Source organism: Strongylocentrotus purpuratus, unplaced genomic scaffold (assembly GCF_000002235.5).
Source record: "Strongylocentrotus purpuratus isolate Spur 01 unplaced genomic scaffold, Spur_5.0 spur5_contig_838, whole genome shotgun sequence".
Taxonomy (NCBI): domain Eukaryota; kingdom Metazoa; phylum Echinodermata; class Echinoidea; order Camarodonta; family Strongylocentrotidae; genus Strongylocentrotus; species Strongylocentrotus purpuratus.
In genome coordinates, this window is record NW_022145544.1 from 1,334,738 (window position 1) to 1,355,274 (window position 20,537).

At 37.5% G+C, this 20,537-nt stretch overlaps 1 protein-coding gene across 1 annotated transcript; it reads right to left on the reverse strand.

Moving 5' to 3' along the window:
- Positions 1-846: 846 nt before the first annotated feature.
- On the reverse strand, positions 847-13,828 carry LOC115924459 (protein dispatched homolog 1-like). Its single transcript, XM_030986560.1, has 4 exons — positions 13,578-13,828; positions 7,922-8,045; positions 6,302-6,497; positions 847-4,814 (listed from the first exon to the last, which is right to left on the reverse strand). Exons 1-4 carry the CDS (start codon positions 13,826-13,828, stop codon positions 2,227-2,229), a joined length of 3,159 nt encoding a protein of 1,052 aa, XP_030842420.1. The 3' UTR covers positions 847-2,226.
- Between the last annotated feature and the right edge of the window lie 6,709 nt (positions 13,829-20,537).

The window sequence follows — 20,537 nt, forward strand, 5'->3', positions numbered from 1 at the left end:
GTGTTCTGTTTGAGTCACGAGATCATCACCGCGGAACTTATGGCAACTTTGACTACCATTTAAAAAGGTGTTTTAAGACACCTAATAATTACTATTTTCACACCTAAATATGACGTATTCACAGCTTAGATTAGTAATCAGCTTGAGCCACGTGATCATAACCAAGAAATACTTTGAAACCATTTAAAGAGGTGTGTAAGACACCTCAGAATTACTAATTTAATATAACCAGGGATTCACGGACAGAACTATAAGACGATTAGCTGGTGTAAGTAACGTGATTATTACCATCAACCTTGGGTAACCTGTGAAACCAATCGATAAAGGTGCTAACAATACCAAATAATTGCGTATTTATCACCACCATCAGTTAACGGACAAAAAACTCGTTGCTTGGACAAGTGGTTATTTGGTCATAAACACTTGATTTACAGAGGTAAGTGGAATCACGTTACTCCAGTCGCGTGAAAGATTGGTGGTTTTTAGGTTAGATGCAACGTGAACAGGAGTACTTTTTTGTTTGAATGAAGGCACGTGTCGATAACGTTTAAATGTAGTTCAAAAGGCACCATACTTTAAAATCACTTAAAGTACACTCCCAAAAGAGGTTACTTTTTAATGTTCTGTTTATTGGGGTGTGTTTTGCGTGACTGCTAAAGCATGTGTATGCTACTATGCTTATCAACTAGGGGACTTACTCTCTAAAAAAATCGAGTGATCACGGACGTCACTCCTCTGGAGGGTGAAAATGTAGTGAAAATAGAGTGAACATTCACTCTTTTCTTGCAATAAATTTGCAATAATTTATTTCATTTTATTTTACCCCGGTCCCCAACATAAAAAATTCCTCTGGACGGCCATGCATTATGGCTCAAGGCATGGGCACACAGATTACAATTTCACCCACTAAATACATCGTTTTCAGCCCGTTCAAATAAATTGTACCAGAATTCATGAATTATGGTGAAGAAATATATATATATTTATATGTATATTATAACAGAAACATAAAATTACCCTTAAAAGTTTAGTTTTCATTACTCATAACAAATACGGCAAGTTTCCTGGCACTGCCTCTACACGAATTTCAGCTGAGAGTCTCCAGATAACAGGGAATCTGTGAATAGCTGTCTGGCGCAGGCGCTCACTCCTCGCCTTTAAGAATTTAAATTTGACATCGTGATCTCTGTGGCGTTTTCGGAGGATAATTTAACTTTACACTCACTCACAGTCAATTAATCCGTATAATACTTAGGTAAAAATAACATTAATAGGTTAGTTCTTCTGGTACACCTACACCATTAATTGTGTTAAGATTGGTATAAATGTCCTTTAAACTTCACAGCTTGCTGACGATTAATAATGAAATTTCGCAAGGTCAGACCCGGAAATCTATTATGGTTTATTCGATCAAATTCTTTCGAAAAATCAGTCAAAAGCATTGTGGATATTGAATGAGGTTTGTCGGCGTTTCTATATAATGCATGTAGTAATCTAATTAAATAATGACATGTAGACAAGTTTCGTCTATTACCAAACTGGTTTTTTATCTATTTTCTTAGCAATGTCTTCCCATAACCATTTTGCAATGAAGGACTCCGCGATCTTTGCAAAATATGAAGTTAATGCAATAATTGGTCTTAACTCGTCAATTTTAGGCGGATAAGACTTAGGCGGCAGGTGTAACTTAAGCATATTTCCACCTTTGAGGAAAAAATCCTAGCTGAAAAGCTGTATTTAATATGTTTGCCAATGGTGTGCTTCCAGTACCTGCCTTTGGCCCGGACCTGCCAACTGCCACGACCACATACAAATTACCTCAAAAAGAGCCCTCTCTATTCAGCCTCAAAACTTTTCAATAACCTACCGGCAAACATCCGATTAGAAAATAGCCTGGGAGCATTCGCACGTCTTATATCGCTCTCTTAAATAATACACCCCCTCCATCGTTTCTGTTATCCAAGTAATTTTTAATTCATTTTTGTTTGTTTTCATCTTATTATGTTGTTATGATAATTTGTATGATTTATTTTGTATATAATTTTGTATTCGTTTACTTGTTGTGTTCAATTGTTGTTCACGGCCTTGCTGAAAAGCAGTTTCTAGCTGATAGCAGGCTTTTTAACCGTGATTAAATAAATAAAATACAATACAAAATACCTTTGGAAATAATTTTACCAACTAGAAGGATATTCTTCTTCACCTCATATCAATGATTATTTTATGTCAACGCTGTATTCTTTCATCACTCGTGTCGACATGCTGTTCGTGTACATGTTCCTCTGGTTTCATTTCTAGGTTATTTTCAGCCAAGTTTTGTTCCCGACGACAGCATGATTTTGAGATTTGTGCAAACATCCCTTGCGGGCCAATGGTCCTACAAAGTGATATAAATAGGAACAGTCCGTATACCCAGCTGACAACCATGACTATCATTAGAAATGTCCCCAACTGAACATAACTGAGTACCGTGGCAGGCAACATGCATCCACCTGCAACCAAGGTGGTAAGTGCTGCGAGTGTAACAGCTGAGCCAAGTGTCTGTAATGCATGCATTGACCGAGATGTCCTGTCTGATTCGGTTGCCTGACGGTAAGCAACACCTAGATGAACTGTGAAATCCACTGATAGACCAACAGCTAGAGAGAGGACAGTTGACTCAAATATGTTGAGTTCCCATCCTAGTAGAACCACCGAGGCGATTACAACAAACACGGCACATGCAATGGCATACATCGCGTAAATGGTCACTAAAACGTTTCTGATAGTCATCATAAGGACACAAGCTGCGAAAACGAGCGACATGCCCACAGATAGTGGTGTTCCCCTAGCTAAACCTTGTTGCAGATCAAAGAACGACATCTGCAGGCCATACTTACTTATAAACCATCCCCGACGCAGACCCGTAGGTGCTTCAGCCATTCGATCTGCTATGAAACCATTTGCATCAGACCAAAATTGACCAATGGTGTCATAGCTCAATGAAAACTTGATATTTGTTTTGATTACGAGGACCATTCCAACTACTTCATTATCTGAATTAAACCATAAACCAGGTATATAGCTTCTACACGTTCCCAAATCCTGACACACAATACCGTAGAATATAGGCACACAATGATTGAAAAGAGAGGACGGATATGGAAATGTTGTTTGGCCACAACACTGAGAAATAGCTCCTGTACACGTATTCTCCATGAAACTTTTGAATAAATCGATGAAACAAAACTCTTCCTGCGCACTTGCTATATTGACATGGAAGCTTGCATTTCTAAGATCTGTACAGAAATTATAAAGCCACGTTTGAGCTTCGGCTGATGTGACATCAAAGTTCTTGTCAATGACTGTAGTTCCTTCGGAATCTGGATCCCAATGGTTCCCATTATCTACAGGTTCTATTCCCCAAACTATATAAGCCGGCATTGTGTTGTCCGAATCAGTCTCAAAGCTAAACGTCTCTTTGTAGACCTGGTCATACTGCTCCAAAATATGACTTTTCCTAAATACCTGAAATTCAGATTGGGATGGGAGACGGAGGCGTGGTTCCACGAAAACTACACAAAACCCACCTATTCCAAGACCACTTAGAAGTAGAATCCACAGGAACCGTAACTTAACAATGATAATTGGCAAGTATTTTTCGAAGAACATACCGCCAACTCTGCTCACTTGGTCGTATATTCTCCCCAGGAAAAACCATAACCCACAGCATCTACATGATCCTTCTTGCGCCTCTTCGTCGCATATGAAATATTTCTCATGAAACATGACTGCCGCTGGTATCCAAGTAACTGTGAGGACGAAATTTACTAAAATGGAACTACCAGCAAAGACAGAAAAGCATCGAACTGCTGTGATGCTGCTGACGCATCCTGCAAAGAGGGCGCTTGCCGTTGTGAGACTTGTAACAAACATGGTGGTCGCGGCGTGTTTCAGAGTCTCACGAAGTACTAATACTCGATTCTCGCGACCACCACCGTGTTCTTTTTTGGCCAACTTCCAGATGTCGACATAAACGAAGCAGTCATCGGCCCCTACACCGATCAGTAGCACTGCTGTTATAACATTGATAAAAGGAAAGAAAACCAATCGAAAGACAGTATGAAAGAGAAAGTACGCTACAACCATCGACATAATAATGCTAAACATAGTCATAATTGTGACAAAGAATGAACCCACATACATCCAAATGATGGCCACTACAGCAAGGCATCCGATACCGATATAGATGAAGTCTGAAAAAAGGTAATCACCAAATAAATCGAATTTAAATCCTCCACCAATGGCAACAACTTGTACTGTATTATCGGTTAGTCGAGGTTTATCGGTATATATGTCATATAAAGTTTGATCCCAATTTGGCACAGGTTGAAGCACCATGACAGTTTGCAGATCAAAGGCACCTTTTGCGACTTGCAGTGCAAAGTTCTTCGGGGTGAGATAGTGGAATATGGTGTATACCCCGGAGTAAGCTGAACAGTTTACAGGAACATCACTGCAAATAGAGCCACCATCACCGCCAAAACATCCTCTTGAATAGTATCCAACGCATTCCTCTAGCAGCTCTTTCATTCCTAGTACATCACTGTCATCAATGTCATCGCAAGATTCTTTGCCAACCATCAATGATGTCACTTGTCCTAATGATATCGAAGGGCAACAATTGCCATTTGTACGATAATAGCAGATCTGATCAAAACCGACGTAACTGCGAAAGTTTTCTTTGTCATGTTGACACACAGCTTTCATGCCAGTAGAAGTGAACATCTCCATTGAGTCAGTAGATCGGTAGACCATTCGGAACCGATATAGAACTGCGGAAGAAAAAAAGTATAAAATACGATATATTCAATGTTATTATGTTGACACGGTTTTAAAGGAAAATGCACCGCCGCTTGATTATTGTGAAAACATTATAAATGCATCCTACGGTCTCTATTTTACATTATTTGCACATTATTTTGCATTGAGTACATTTATATTTCAACTAGGTATTGAAAATGTAAAAAAGGACATACTTTAAAACGATATCCCTTAAAACATTTGTCATTTTTGTAGTTCGTCACCTTAGAGCTGAACAGAAATTATACCTGACAATAAATGATGGTAGTGTCCTTTTTGTAGAAAGTCTACGATCTACAAGAATCCTATGCCGCATCTTCTAAGGCGTACAGTCACATTTTTGCGAGGGGGTGAGCTGATGCCTTTCATGAGCGCTTAATAACTTTGAAACTTTTTGGGGGGAAAATTGAAAAAATTACAAATTCGGACACCTCCTGTCCGAACATGAGACCATTCGGGCATCAAATATGATGATAGGCTACGAACACTTCGCTTCCAAAATATGTGGATATTCGGGCACCTTGCTAACGGAATTCGATGTGGTTGTTGTCCGAATATCTAAATTTCGGAAATCTCCCTCATCCTATTATACAAATAATGAATGGTTATGAGTTCAATAGTGGGAATATTTTCATGAGTTGAAAGATTAACATTCTATTCAACGAGGCGTCAGCCGAGTTGAATAGAATTAACGTTAAACTCTCAACGAATGAAAATATTCGCACAATTGAACGAATGAAAAACATTCATTATTTGTTTTATACAACATCGAAGAAGATCTAATAGAACGTTAATCAACAAATTATGCTTTACTCCTTATATTAAAGGCCCACTGCACTACTTGTAGCTACTTGCGCCCTCTATATAACAAACAATGCCTAGTCGGTGACCATTGGTCCCCCATGATCCTCTTTTTCTTATGTTAACTGAGAGCTGAGTTGATGAGATAACCACCTGTCCAGTGACCTTGCAGGGCAGTCTAAATCCTCCTGTAAACTATGGCAGATAAGCTTTAAAGATATATGGAGTCAAGCCTTCTTGATTACATTCAGATTGCCTTCGCGACAGATACACGCACGGATACGCGCACAGCAGAGAGGTACGCAAGTCTGCATAATTATAACCAAAAATGCACGCCCTTGCAATAGAACATCTGTTGAATACCATGTGACCAACAATCCTCCAATCAAATGACAAGGATCCACGTAGGTGTTGTATAAAGGCCTATATTAGTATCTTTTTTTAAAAATAGTATTCATATATAATGTTACAATAATGATTTTTTTTAAAAATCTCATTATTGTGAATTTAAATTGTTTCAGTTTTTCTGTTGATTTGATCATGTTTTTACAGGTAGGGGATATAGCTGTAAATATCATGTCATTTGATGTGAATTATTCACTCCGGGGAGAAATATCCAGTGTCGTGTTTGGTCAAATAGCAAAGACTTTATTCTTACAATTGTTTGCGCAACTTTCTAGTACATCGACATCTAGAGTTTGGTTTTGGATGTCTATGGTTACACGATGAGAACACATGTCACCATTTGATTGGTTAGATGATGATGGGCACGAGTATATCCCATCAGCACCATACTCCATTCTCCCCAAAGCTTTCAATCGCCCACTGATGACTGTTCCTCGGGCTTCGAATCCCTGTCAAAATGAAATACAATCGTAGAAAAGTCAATAGTCTCGTACCCTCCTTCATTTCAAAAGATAGTTGTCCTGGTCACATTCAAATCAATATTCGTATGATGAATAAAACAATTTCCCACTTGAAATTTCCTAAATGTTCCAATCAAGCACCAGAAAAAACTTGATGTGTGGTTGTGGCTGCTGTTGTTGGCCATTCATATGGCAGTTTGAAGTATGAAGTTTATGTTCCACATTTACATCACAAAACAATTTAACTTCTTTTCAACAATTTTTTTAAAGCGTATAAGCATAGATTACAAAATAATTTAAAGATTTCAAATCAAGTATAATGTACGGAAAACAGGTACTAAGTTTCGAAATAGATATATATGACAGTCAATGTTCTACAATGTAAAATGTGGGGAGCCTAAATAAAAAGCATAGCCTGTATGTGAATAGGGTCCCGTACTTAGTAACATAATATAGTAGGTCTGAATTAAAAAGTGAATTGATATCAAACATTACTGGTCCAGTTATGGTGCCCTAGTCGGGAGGGAACACTGGAATTACTTGGTGGGTGGGTAAAACGCAACGGGGGAGGGGTGGTCTTGGAGGGGGCATTAGTGGTTGTTCTCTTCTTTTCATGTCGCCAAAAATCAACAATTATATCAGCTTCACATAGTAAGTCATGCATTGTGTTATAGCCAAAAACAATATCAGTATAACACGATGTTTTATTTGTATTAGTGACATTACCAGGAAACTCGATTGTAAAATCATTGAATAAGGGAGTTTACAGATACAATCTGCGCATGGGCAGATAAAGGTCATTTGTACCAAAATGGTAAAACTCACAAAGATGAATACTGGATATGCGCTCATGAAAGATATGTAACATTATTCATTTATGCACCAACGGTACATTCTATGATACGCAGGTGGAAGTATTCTTTTCAAGAGGTCAAACAAAAGGTATTCATGAAGCACATCTAGGACTTTGGCAGCTATTATTCTAAGATGCTCAAAGTGGAACTTCTCCATGTGTAAAAGATCTGTGGATATTTGGGGTCATTATTGTGTACCATGTGCTATCTGTAAACTCCCTTATAGTTATGTTATTTCATTTTCTCTTGTTTACTGCATGAGTAATTTTTGTTACAAGAATACCATGTAAAAAAAACTTTGAGTTGAATTTATTTGAATAAGTCTTGTCAAAATTAATGTTTTTAAATAACTAAATAAACAGTATCCACACACACAGTCAACATCAAATCTTAAAAAGTAAGCCAACCAACTTTTCTACTCTTCAGGCATTTTCATGTTTATGACCAAATTTAATTAATTATTCATATAAATTTATGGGTGTCCCTTAAAAAAGTGTTATGTTTATTTTAATGCTCAGTAAAATGCAAGCCAACAAAATATCTAGCATATTATCTAACCTTTGTTGGGTCATCGAAGGAAGGAAATTCATTGAGAAGGACACCAAGAACTCCCGAGATGATGACCAGCAGAAAAACGAGTAACATGACCGCGGACGGGTACTTGACCAAGAACTGAGAATACCTGAAAATGTTAAACAAAGAACGTAAATTGATAACCAGTGCATTCGATGACGGACATTTTCACCAAGTTCAAACAACCCAATAACGAATGGAGAGGTACACCGGAGAGGTGAGTCGTTTTACACAACTAGAATGTTTTGTTTTTCACGATTAATTTCTACAGTGCGTCCAAGAAAAACGAAACCGAGGATTATCGATGTTTTATCATAACTTAATCACAATCATAATTAATAAATGACACATATTTGTAAAGCTTAGATCCTCTTCTTTCATTTGATGCAAATCATATGATGCATTTTTCACGCATGAGTGATTAGAAACAATTTGAAGAGAGGGAACCAAAAAGTCATTCGGCGGACGGTATCTCAATTTCAAAGAGAAAATCACAATTCTAGAAAGTTCAGTTTCTGCCCTTTCATATGACACTTCAACAGGCGCGGATCCAGGGGGGTCCGAGCGGGCCTTGCCCCCCCCCCCCCCCCCAAAAAAAAAAAAAAAAAAAAAAAAAAAAAAAGGAGAGAGAGAGAGAAGGAAAAAAAGGGAAAGGGAAAAAGGAGAGAAAGGGAAAAAAAAAGAAGAGGAAGAAGAAAAGAAAAGAGGGAAGAAGGAGATCGGGGGGGGGGGGCAAAGGACTTGCCTCCCAGGCTGTTGCCATCCTCCCTCCCCCCCCCCCCCCCCCCCCAATCAAAAATAAAAGAGAAGGAAGGAAAGGGAAAGGGAAAGGGAAAGAGGAGAGAAAGGGAAAAAAAAGAAAGGAAGAAGAAAAGAAAAGAGGGAAGAAGGAAATCGGGGGGGGGGGGGCAAAAGGACTTGCCTCCCAGGCTGTTGCCATCCTCCCCCCCCCCCCCCCCCAATCAAAAAATAAAAGAGAAGGAAGGAAAGGGAAAGAAAAATAGAAAAAGAGGAGATAAAGGGAAGGACAAAAGAGGAAGAAGAAAAGAAAAGAAGGAGGGATATCAGTTGCAATTTTCCCGCCAACAAGTTGTGGATCGGGGGGGGGGGGCAAAAGGCCCTAGCCTTCCCCCCCCCCGTCCCCGCTAAAAAAAAAAGAGAGAAGGAAGGAAAAGGTAAAGAGGAGAGCTAAAAGGGAACCAAAAAAAAAGGAAGAAAAAAAGAAAAGGGAGAAAAGAAGCGGAGATCAGTTGCGGTTAATCCCGCCAACAATGTGTGGAGCAGTGAGGACCAAAATGACCTTACCCCTCCCCCCCCCCCAGCAAACCTAAAAGAGAGATAAGGAAGGGAAGGGAAAGGGAAAGAGGAGAGAAAGGGAAAGAAAAAAAAAGAGAATGAAGAAAGGTAAGGGATATTAGTTGCAATTTTCCCGCCAACAAGGTGTAGATCGGAGAGGGGGGGGGGGGGGGGGTTGGCCACTGGCGTACTGAAAGGGGAGGGGGGGGGGGGGCTTTGGAGAAATAGAATTCAAACGTGGTTTATTTCTAATTTCATAACGGTGGTTTACAAATAATGCTGAAATGAGATAATTTTCCGAGATTTTTCCTCACTTTATGCGTTTGTTCGAAAATGACAAATTCCTAAATTTACAACCAGGCAAGAAAATGCTTCTTGAGATCCCTACATATCAGGGCCCGCGGAACGGCGGGGATCGGTATCCTCGAGCCCCCCCCCCCCCCACACACACACACTTTCTTTGAAAAAGTATATTAAAGAGAAATAGAAAGAAAGAGAGCGAGAAAGAAAAAATAGTTAACTGCCAGTGTCACATTGTAATGGGGTATCAAAATATGCATATCTGACCATGATTAAATGCCTAAAACCCCAAGGGCTCTGGCCCCTGGATTCCACCTAAGGCCCTAAGGCGGGCCCTTAGATGCTCATCTGACGGTCATTTAATGCCTAAAACCCCTGATTTCTGGGGGCTCAGCCCCCTGGACCCCACGCCAAATAGTGTCCTGCCAGTGTCAAAAATAATAAGGTATCAAAAATGCTCATCTGACCGTAATTAAACTCCTAAAACCCTTGAGATTCCGGGGCTCCGCCCCTTGAACCCCAAGTCAATTAGTGACCTGCCACTGTAACAATTAGGTATCAAAATAATGCTCATCTGACCGTAGTTAAAATTTTAAACCCCTGTGCTTCCGGGGCGGACAAGGTATCAACATATGTTCATCTGACCGCAGGCGCGTAGCCAGGGGGGCGGTGGGGTGGTCCCCCCATAAACGCCGGCCAAAAAAGAGAGAAGTGAAAAGGGGACGTAGGAAGAAAAGAGAATAGACATAGAACATTTTTGAAAGGATTAAGAATCGAGAATGGTACAACGAATCGTCTTCTTTCTCTATTGAATTAATGAAACGTCAAAGCTTCCGCGCTTTGCGCGGGGAGGGGGGGAAAATTAATTTAGACAAGAATTAAGAGTCGAGAACGGTACGACGAATAGTCTTCTTTCTCTAATGATTTAATGAAACGTAAAAGCTTCCGCGCTTCGCGCGGGAGGGGGGACACTGAGATTAGACGAGGATTAAAAGTCATAACGGTACAACGAATCGTCTTCTTTCTCTAATGATTTAATGAAACGTAAAAGTGGGGGGGGGGGGAAACTGAAATTAGACGAGGATTAAAAGTCATAACGGTACGAAGAATCGTCTTCTTTCTCTAATGATTTAATGAAACGTAAAAGCTTTCGCGCTTTGCGCGGGAGGGAGAAACTATTTTTTTTTTCAAGAGCGGTACAACTAATCTTCTTCTTTCTCTAATAATTTAATGAAACGTCTAAAGCTTATGCGCTTCGCGCGGGAGGATGGGGGGGAACTGAATTTAGACAAGGATTAAGAGTCGAGAACAGTACAACGAATCGTCTTCTTTCTCTAATGATTTAATGAAACGTAAAAGCTTCCGCGCTTCGCGCGGGTGGGGGGGAAACTGAAATTAGACGAGGATTAAAAGTCATAACGGAACAACGAATCGTCTTCTTTCGCTAATGATTTAATGAAACGTAAAAGCTTCCGCGCTTCGCTCGGTGAGTGGGGGGTGGGGAACTGAATTTAAACGAGGATTAAAAGTCATAACGGTACAACGAATCGTCTTCTTTCTCTAATGATTTAATGAAACGTAAAAGCTTCCGCGCTTCGCGCGGGTGGGGGGGGGGATACTGAAATAGACGAGGATTAAAAGTCATAACTGTACGACGAATCGTCTTCTTTCTCTAATGATTTAAAGAAACGTAAAAGCTTCCGCGCTTTGCGCGGAAGGGAGAAACTATTTTTTTTTTCGAGAGCGGTACAACAAATCTTCTTCTTTCTCTAATAATTTAATGAAACGTCTAAAGCTTCCGCGCTTCGCGCGGGAGGATGGGGGGGGGGAAACTGAATTTAGACAAGGATTAAGAGTCGAGAACGGTACAATGAATCGTCTTCTTTCTCTAATGATTTAATAAAACGTAAAAGCTTCCGCGCTTCGCGCGGTGAGGGGGGGGGGGGGGAGTGGGGAACTGAATTTAGACGAGGATTAAAAGTCATAACGGTACAACGAATCGTCTTCTTTCGCTAATGATTTAATGAAACGTCGAAGCTTCTGCGCTTCGCGTGGGAGGGGGAAACTGAGTTTAGACAAGGATTAAGAGTCGATAACGACACAACGGATCGTCTTTTTTCTCTAATAATTTAATAAAACGTCGAAGCTTCCGCGCTTCGTGCGGTAGGGGGGTGGGGAGGGGGAAACTGAATTTAGACAAGGATTAAGAGTCGAGAACCGTACAACGAATCGTCTTCTTTCTCTAATAATTTATTGAAATGCCAAAGCTTCCGCGCTTCGCGGAGGAGGGAGGGGAAAAACTCGCCACTCCCTGCACCCACCTACCCCTAATTACGTTACTGCTGGTTGCCATTACGTACCAATATTTGGCTCGCATAATTTCATATTTGGGCCTCCCCCCCTAATAAATCCTGGATCCGCGCCTGCACCTCAATCAGGAAAAATGAGTGAGGAATAACAAAATTCTGTTTGTTTAAAGTAAGGTTTGCATTTCCATTATTTTATTAAACGAATTTGTTTTCACTGGCTGGCTGCCATAGCATCAACCGGAATTGACAACAAATATAATTTTCTCTTTGAAATTCAAATACCGTCCGCCAAATGACTTCTTTGTTCCCTCTCTTCAAATTGATTTTAATCACTTATGCGTGAAATATGCATCATACGAGTTGCATCAAATGAAAGAGGAAGATCTAAGCTTTTAAAATATGTGTCATTTATTAACTATAATTGTGATTAAGTTTTGATAAAACATCGACAATTTTCGGTTTCGTTATTTCTTGGACGCACTGTACAGTATTACTATAGAAACACGCTGATCACATTTAAGTGGTAATCATACTAATGGTTACCCCCGTTTGTCGCGAACCATTTTTATTAATAAACTTAAAGGTTTTTAATCAGCTAATCACGTTCCATAATTAATATTTGATCTCCTTTCCCTGATTGATGTACGTCAGTGTTCCTATGGGAAAGTTTTTTTTTGCAATTCTGGTTGCATATAATCATATTGGTTCAGATGCTACGAAACATAATAGCTGCATTGTCGTGTGGGAGATGACACTTTTGTGTACTACCAACAGGAATGTTCGAATCCATGGTCCTGTCTTGTAAGAGTTGCGATTGATCCAAACCAATCACAAGTCCTCTAATCAATAGCAAATTTACAGTATCCTATATCTTATTAGCTGCAATTGATACCAATCGCCCCAAATTGCGATTAATCGCAACGCTGTCTATGATATGGCTAACTTTTTGATTGTATTTTTAGCAACGAATCTTGTCATTGGTCATTTCTTTCTTTCTCTCTCTCTCTCTCTCTCTCCCTCTCCCTCTCTCTCTCTTTCTTTCTCTCTCTCTTTAGGTGTCGGGGAAAGACATTGACATAAAGAACTAGTTGAATTTTTATGACATACTTTAAGATACAATAAAACCTAGAATTCATCCCTAATACCAAGCAATGTTTTGGTATTCTATGTTTTGAAATCGTTATTAATCACTACATCTATAAATTTCGACAAAAAGTAAAACTCTCAGCTATTTTTTTCCTACAGGATAAAACGCTCCCATGTTGGCGATTTGAAGGAACGAGTGAAAAAAAAGAGTCTTTTCGGACGAATGTACTGTTTACAAAGTCATTTACTCTAATAAAAACGTTACACCGTCAGGCCCTATTTATGGTATGTGTGTAGTTAAAGGGCCCATTTCCAGTTAATTCAAAGGGGAAGATAACCCTTAATACCCGAACCTTTAGAATTATCCTTTAGCAGAATTGCTGGAATTCAATGGTTTCAATCTATCTTGATTAAAAAGTTTGTATATGAGTGTGGTTGTGACACATTTATTCATGAGTTATGGGAACAGCGGTTGCTTCCACTAGGTCTGCCACGATATAAACTCAAACACGTTATATAATTAACGCAAAAACGTCAGTGATAGAATGTGTAATGAAAGAGACAGTGGTCCTCTAACGAATTTTGATTCAATAACTCTTGAAGTAAAACCGGTTTCTCTGTACTGTTTTTGCTGTTATAAATCAACAAACCTCTTTCCAATGTTGCGGAAATTCCCACCAGGTTCCTCTCCGTCGATTCTTTCGCCATCATGCGGGACATCGTTCTCAGGTCGGTGATCGTTACGGACATCGACGGGGGAATCATTCGGATGGACCGCGTTATCATCGGTTGAAGGGCTAACTTTCATGACGAGACCCGGGGGTGGTCTCTCTTCGGTATAAGTGACGCCCGCAGGACCTTCGGAAAAGGAAGAAAAAGATTGAACCTCTTCTGTAAACATCGTCTACGAAATCATTCGCATCAGGGATCATAAAGTAAAACATATTTTACAGTTTTTTGGGTAACATAATAAAATGCATGTACTGATTTTTTTTTTAAAGACCTTGTTAGTTGCATGGACTACTATCATGTCTAAAATCCTACATCATTGTCCATAGCTTATCCATTTACAAAAGTAATATGTTGTTGTTGTCCGAGCTCTCTCATATCGGGTACAAGGTCATTACATTGCATTATAGATGTAAAGCAAAGTCAACAGCATTATGGCGCCTACAAACGTAGCCTTAGGCATAGTATTGGAGACTTTTCATTTCCTACTCCCTTTTCTTCGTCTTTGATATTATAATTATTATAATTTGTATTATTGTAATAATTATCCTTTGTTGGTGTCATTGTTGTCGTTTTTATTATTATCATTAGTAGTAGTGTCAGTAGTACTAGACTAGTAGTAGTAGTAGAAGTAGTAGTAGTAGTAGTAGTAGAAGTAGTAATAACAAAAGTACCATTATCATAATCATCTTTATCACCATGCATCACCATCACCATCAAAATCATCATCATCATCATCATTACCATCATTATCATCATCATGATTATTGTTATTATTATATTAACAAATATCCACATCATAAATAGTCTATACTCTAGAAAACACAGACTTAACGCCGATGATGTGAACTAAAAAAAAAATATCCCAAAATATCTTCAAGGTGATATACGAAACATATCCGAAATTCTTTTCAATCAAGCATATAGCCCTATTGTGTCTCTTTGATTTGACATGATAGAAAATTGAGAATTGGAAAATAGTTGCAAAGAAAAAAACAGATGTTGGAAACTTGCAAATATGATAATGACAAATGTCTTAAAGCATATCTGCACTAGCTTGGCCAGTAGGGATTGGTATTGTTATTCATTTTCCATATCACAATATTAAAGACAATACAATGAAAATGCATGTACATAGTAAAATCAATGGTATAGTGAATGGCTGGATAACCCATTCAGCTGTGTTAGTATAATAAAACTGATGAGACCTCTTTGCATGGTCACTGACAGATGGTTATCTCATCAAATCAGCTCTCAATTAACATAAGAAAAAGGGGACCATGGGGGACCAATGGTCACCGATTAGGCATTGTTTGCTACATAGAGGGCGCAAGTAGCTATAAGTAGTGCAGTGGGGCTTTAAGGGACAAAATGTGCCACGGGGTATTCTTCATTGCACTCATAAGCCACAGAACAGAGACTGCGATACCCCAGGCCCTTTACTGGAGAAAGTAGGACACAATGCTCTGACGGAAATTGCTCAACAGTCAACTGCCCCATCCACAGTCGATATCTGACACTATATCAACTGAATTCCCAACTTCAAAGCAGGACAGACACTAAATACTATACCTATATATCAATATTACCTAACGTAAAACTCACTCAAAACCCTAACCCTTAACCTATATAGTTTTTCTTTGATGAAAATATGGCAAGGAGTCCCTATCTCTGTAGTATACCCTCGTACTTCATGGCTTTACCAGTGGTTTACAATTGATATTTTAAGTGAAGTCGATGTTTGAATTGGGCTAGAGCAATAATTACAATAATGGTAACATATGGGATATACCCTGCATGTACGACATGCCTTGTGGAACAGTATTGGTGATATTATTGATAATAAAGGAATGCAGTAAATTTCAAACCGCTGCTGTCATTTGACTAATTGTATGAATAATGAGGAGAATCTTTGCTAAAACATTATAGACCACTAGACCCCCGCCCCAATACGAAAGCTAGACCAAAATTGTCCACCTGTATATTACGGGACGCTAGACAATATCGCCTATATACGCATAAATGTATCCCTATGAATTATTAGTGCCTTACATAATGACGAATCTTTCATTCATAGAATCTCGAACATGTGAGGAAACTTTGCAAATTGATTTCATTTGCAACATTATAGGTCTTTTTTTTTAAATTAGAAAATGTATACATGAAATATAATACTCAGATTTCCTACTATTAAGCATGCAAAGAGGGGTATTTTATGTAATCTAAGAAACAAAATCAAAAATCAGTTTTGTTGTAACATTGACTGCTCAGTAAACAAATATTCGAATCTTATCTTTTTCATATTCTTAAATTGAATCGCTGAATATAAGGTTCCGAAGCCTATACGTATTTGTATTATATAATTCAATGTATATATATATATATATATATATATATATATATATATATATAAAATCATCAATATGTAGACTCAGTAAAGGAAGGAAGCAGACCGTTTAAATCATTTCGTAAACATAATCATAGTACGAAGAAGAAAAAAAATTGTAGCATTTCCCCACATTTAGAGAGTTCCTTTCAAGCCAAATTTTAATCTAAAATGTAATACGTTTACTAGCCATTTTCATTAGTGAGCCAATATTTTTCGATACATTTTTTCCCAGGACTTTCTTCATCTTCTTTTATAAACCGTCTTATTAGGGTGATCACAATGCCTGAGCACACAGTCTGCCCCGCGAACACACACACAACAGCAGTCAGTTGGTAGAAATAGCAATTTTTGTAAATTTATTTAAAAAAAACCTAAACAATATTTTTAAATTTTCATTTCACATATATTTCAAGCATACCTTTAATTACAATTCTGTGTAGTTTCATTATTATAGGCATGTGGGAAATATGTTGATTATTTAATTAGAATATTGTCTTTTCAGCCATGTGTGACATGGCCCGCTGATCGCCCACTGACTCGCGCTGCTATTCTGCGTGGTGAAAATGTACCTCAATGTATAAAACTCCCCTACAAAAAATGCAATATGCTCATATGTTTCACTCATTGAATCAATTTGTTGTTTACATTCAAGGTAGCCACAACTGTACTGGGGTCACCAAACTTTTTTTTCACTCTAAAATTTAGTCCCTGTGGAATGTTATTGCCTGTTGAATGGCTTCTCGGAAAATCGTCACAAATCCTCAAATCTGAAATTTTAAAAAAAGAAAAATATAATGTGATGTAGCTGAAAGTCTGCAAATTCTTATCATTTGATCGGTTTTTCTGAACAATTTGTGAAACATATAAGGAAATAGCTGTGACGGTGATCCAAGTAATTTCTATCGCCATATTTTATTGGCATTGCAAAAATATTTGGAATTTAATGTTAATATTTGGTGTAAATATGATCTATAAAATTACAAAATGAACAGTTTTACTTTCCTATTATATATAATTAGCTGAAATGACCTAATTTGCATATTTGATGAATATTCATGATTTTTTCTTCTTCAAATGAAATATATTTCCATACCTGTCTGATATACATAGGTTTCACTGATGTATCATATTCGGTTTTGATTTAATTACATATGCGCATATTAATTAGACGGACTTAGTTATTTTCACAACTTTTTCATAATTTATCTGCAGATTCGCAAAAATGGCAAAAATTACTTACTTTGTTGGCTTCTGTTTTCAAAACGGTAATAGATATATGAATTATCTTTTGATGATATTTTAGTGTCTGATATTTAATTTATTATTTGTGTCCGAGAAAGTGATGAATTAAGTTGTCAACTTTGTCGAATTTTGCCATTTTTGCCAATTTGACCATTTCTGGCAGGTTTTTCGGTAATTATGCGATATCAAAAAAATGGTATAAAATCACAACGCATTGACCGATTTCAATTCTGTTTTTTGTTTTTTGAAGCTTTCATAAAGCTTGATCATTTGCAATCATCAAATAACATGTGTTTGTTGTATTTATTTTTGGTGCGCTATACCTAGTCTTATGTATTCCAACCTATAGTGGTAATAAATGAATGAATTAATAATACAATGTCTACAATACAATATTATTTCTTTAAGATATGATGAAATATTTACCGTAATAGTGGTTCCACACAAAATACCTATTTTATCCTTCGTATATGTCTTCAAGAAATTATCCGTTTCTGCCGGTATCGAGGAACAACGTTCATATCCTAAGTCATATTAAACGGAAAACTGTTATTTGGAGTACGAGTCGTTCGCAAGACAACAGGTTGTCTGCGTGACAACTGGCAGAACTGGTATTTGTACGCTTCATATTATGCTCCACTCAAATACTTTGGTAGGCGGGAGAGGCCCAAGCGAGACACTGTCCGTCGCTGATGGATACATTCATTTATATTGCCATCGACGGTTACGGTGTGATATCGATCGCATATTAATATAACGCTCAAATAAACATTCTGTGTCGTACTAAAAAGAAATGCAGTGTGGTGTCAAATTGAACAAGAACCATCATAGGCAGCAATATGGTAACCGACCATAACGAAAACGGGTGTGGCTGCTAATGTAAGATTATGTTATTATAATGGATGGAAATAAAAATTGTGAGAATCGAAATGTCTTGAAGCGAAAGACCTTTTTGTAAGATCTAACCCCACCCATTTTCTCTTTCAAGTTTTTTCTTCTTCATCTCCTTTTTCTTTTCCTTCATCTTCTTTTTCCTTTTCTTCTTCTTTTTTCTTCTTCCTTTTTTCTTCTTCTTCTTCTTCTTCATCTTCTTCTTCTTCTTCTTCATCTTCTTTTTCTTTTTCTTCTACTTTTTCTTCTTCTTCTTCTTCTTCTTCTTCTTCTTCTTCTTCTTCTTCTTCTTCCATTTCTTCGCCTTTTCTTTTCCTTTCTCTCAATATAGAATGAGGGATGATTTTTTTTTCTCATGGAGAATGGGCTGACTATAAGAGAGGGACAATACCCCCAACACCCATTTGCTATCACTGTCTCAAAAAGCCCCATCTTTTGATTGAATCGCCTGCATAAATTATGCTGAAATTGGATCGTTTTATTTTCAAGGAATAATTCCACGTTTCCACTACTAACTCTTATCGAATCAAATTTTAACATTTAGCAAATCAGCCAAAGTTCATTTATGTTTTTCTTTAAAAAACATGTCTTTTGTCATATATTGCTCATGACTGAAATGACTACACAATGTATTCACCTGCTCATACCAAATTACAATGTCGCAAAGTGGTTCATGTTTTTACCATATAGATTTCAATCGATGTGTTACAGGAGAAATGCAGCATAAAGCAGCACAATGATTGTGCATCTGGGAAGCCAACCGATCTTCAGTTCACTTCATTATACATTGCCTTATTAAAATGCTAAATGCTAAATATATAATGCATTGCATAACATTAGAAGCAGTGACTATTTCCACAATTCAGTAAGTGGAATCCACTTCATGCCGGTTTCCTTAGCAACCCATCGTTTTCTATCGCTGAAGTGGAAATTATGCTTTCCAGTTCAGTGTTCTCAGATTGCGGTTTAATAGAATAGTAGCTCTGCAGCTTCATTTTCAATATCACCAGATTCGGAATTCGATAAGAAAATATGGACAAACCAAAGACGAAATATGATGGGTGATCCATCATTACATTTTGGTTGGGAAAATCCCTCCTCATTGTTACTTGTTTGCAATATGCCTATTGTAACAAACCATACAATGCAATATTAATAAGGCGGATACAGGATTGAAAAAAATGCTTTATATGATTGATTGATTGATTGATTTTTATTTCATTTCATATAAAAATTGTTTGCAAAAAAGAACATAGTTGACAAAGTAAGATCAAAATTATGAAATGAAACAGGAACCTACAGGAAAGCATAGCTTGTTTTTGTAGGTTCCCAAAAATAAACATAATATGAACATTATTTTCATAAATCATTTTAAATTGTCTTAATAATCACAGTAAAATAGATATAATATAATAACATATTTTCATAAACCATTTTAAAGTATCTAAATAATCAAAATATACAAAAAGAAAAGAATGAAAAAACGGGACACAAAGGACAGGAAACTGACATAATAGGATAAGACAAGACATGACAAAACAATTTATAACAGGACAAGATAAAAAAAAAAAAAGAGAAGGGGGAGGGGGAGGGGGAGGGGGGGGGTAAGAGCACTTTTTTGAGGGGGTCTAACAAAATTAGGAAATATTTAGCGGCGACTTTACAACATAATATAAATAGGCCTAGACATTAAGAACAAACATAATATACAATGTAAAAGAGAAAAGAAGATGACAATAATGAAGTCGGAAGGACACCCAGCACAGTCAAGCCATATAGACAAGACTGTTCTTCCATGGGGTCCAAGATGATTGTTATAATATTAAATATATATTGTGTAATGAGGAGCACGTGACTAAAAAAAAAGAAAACAAAAAAATTATATCCTAAAGAGAGAAAAAAAAAAAAATATAACATAAATCCAATTAACAGTTTACATGAGATCGGGTACGAAGGCAATTTGTCTTTTTTGACTACATGGGAGTTTTAGATTTGTGGGGAGATTATTGAAGTGAATAGCACCTCTGTAAGAGAACGTACGTTTACAATATTCTGTTCTGGGTTTTGCCAACAATAAGTTTCCATGAGACCTAAGCGAATAGTTGTATTGACAATATTAGAAGCAGACTTTTAAATACGGAGGAGCAAGGTCATTTAAAGCCTTATCAACCATAGTAGGTTGACGTTCATAAGGCTTATTGGCCTTTTTGTTAACCCCACATTTCCATAAAATTTTGTTTGCTCCTTCCCTTTGTATTTTTCTTGTAATCGATCTGTTATCTGTATACCATGTTTGTATATTTCATTTTTTTTTTATGGAGAATGAAATAAATGAAATGAAATGAATGAATTCAGATGA

What these genes read in the sequence shown, in the direction of transcription:
- LOC115924459 (XM_030986560.1), bottom strand. Translation starts at nt 13,828, where the DNA reads ATGTTTACAGAAGAGGTTCAATCTTTTTCTTCCTTTTCCGAAGGTCCT. An exon ending in TTCCGCAACATTGGAAAGAG is followed by an intron (nt 8,046 to 13,577) that starts GTTTGTTGATTT and finishes TAACATTTTCAG; the next exon opens with GTATTCTCAGTTCTTGGTCA. An exon ending in AGAAAGTTGCGCAAACAATT is followed by an intron (nt 4,815 to 6,301) that starts GTAAGAATAAAG and finishes TTTCTTCCGCAG; the next exon opens with TTCTATATCGGTTCCGAATG.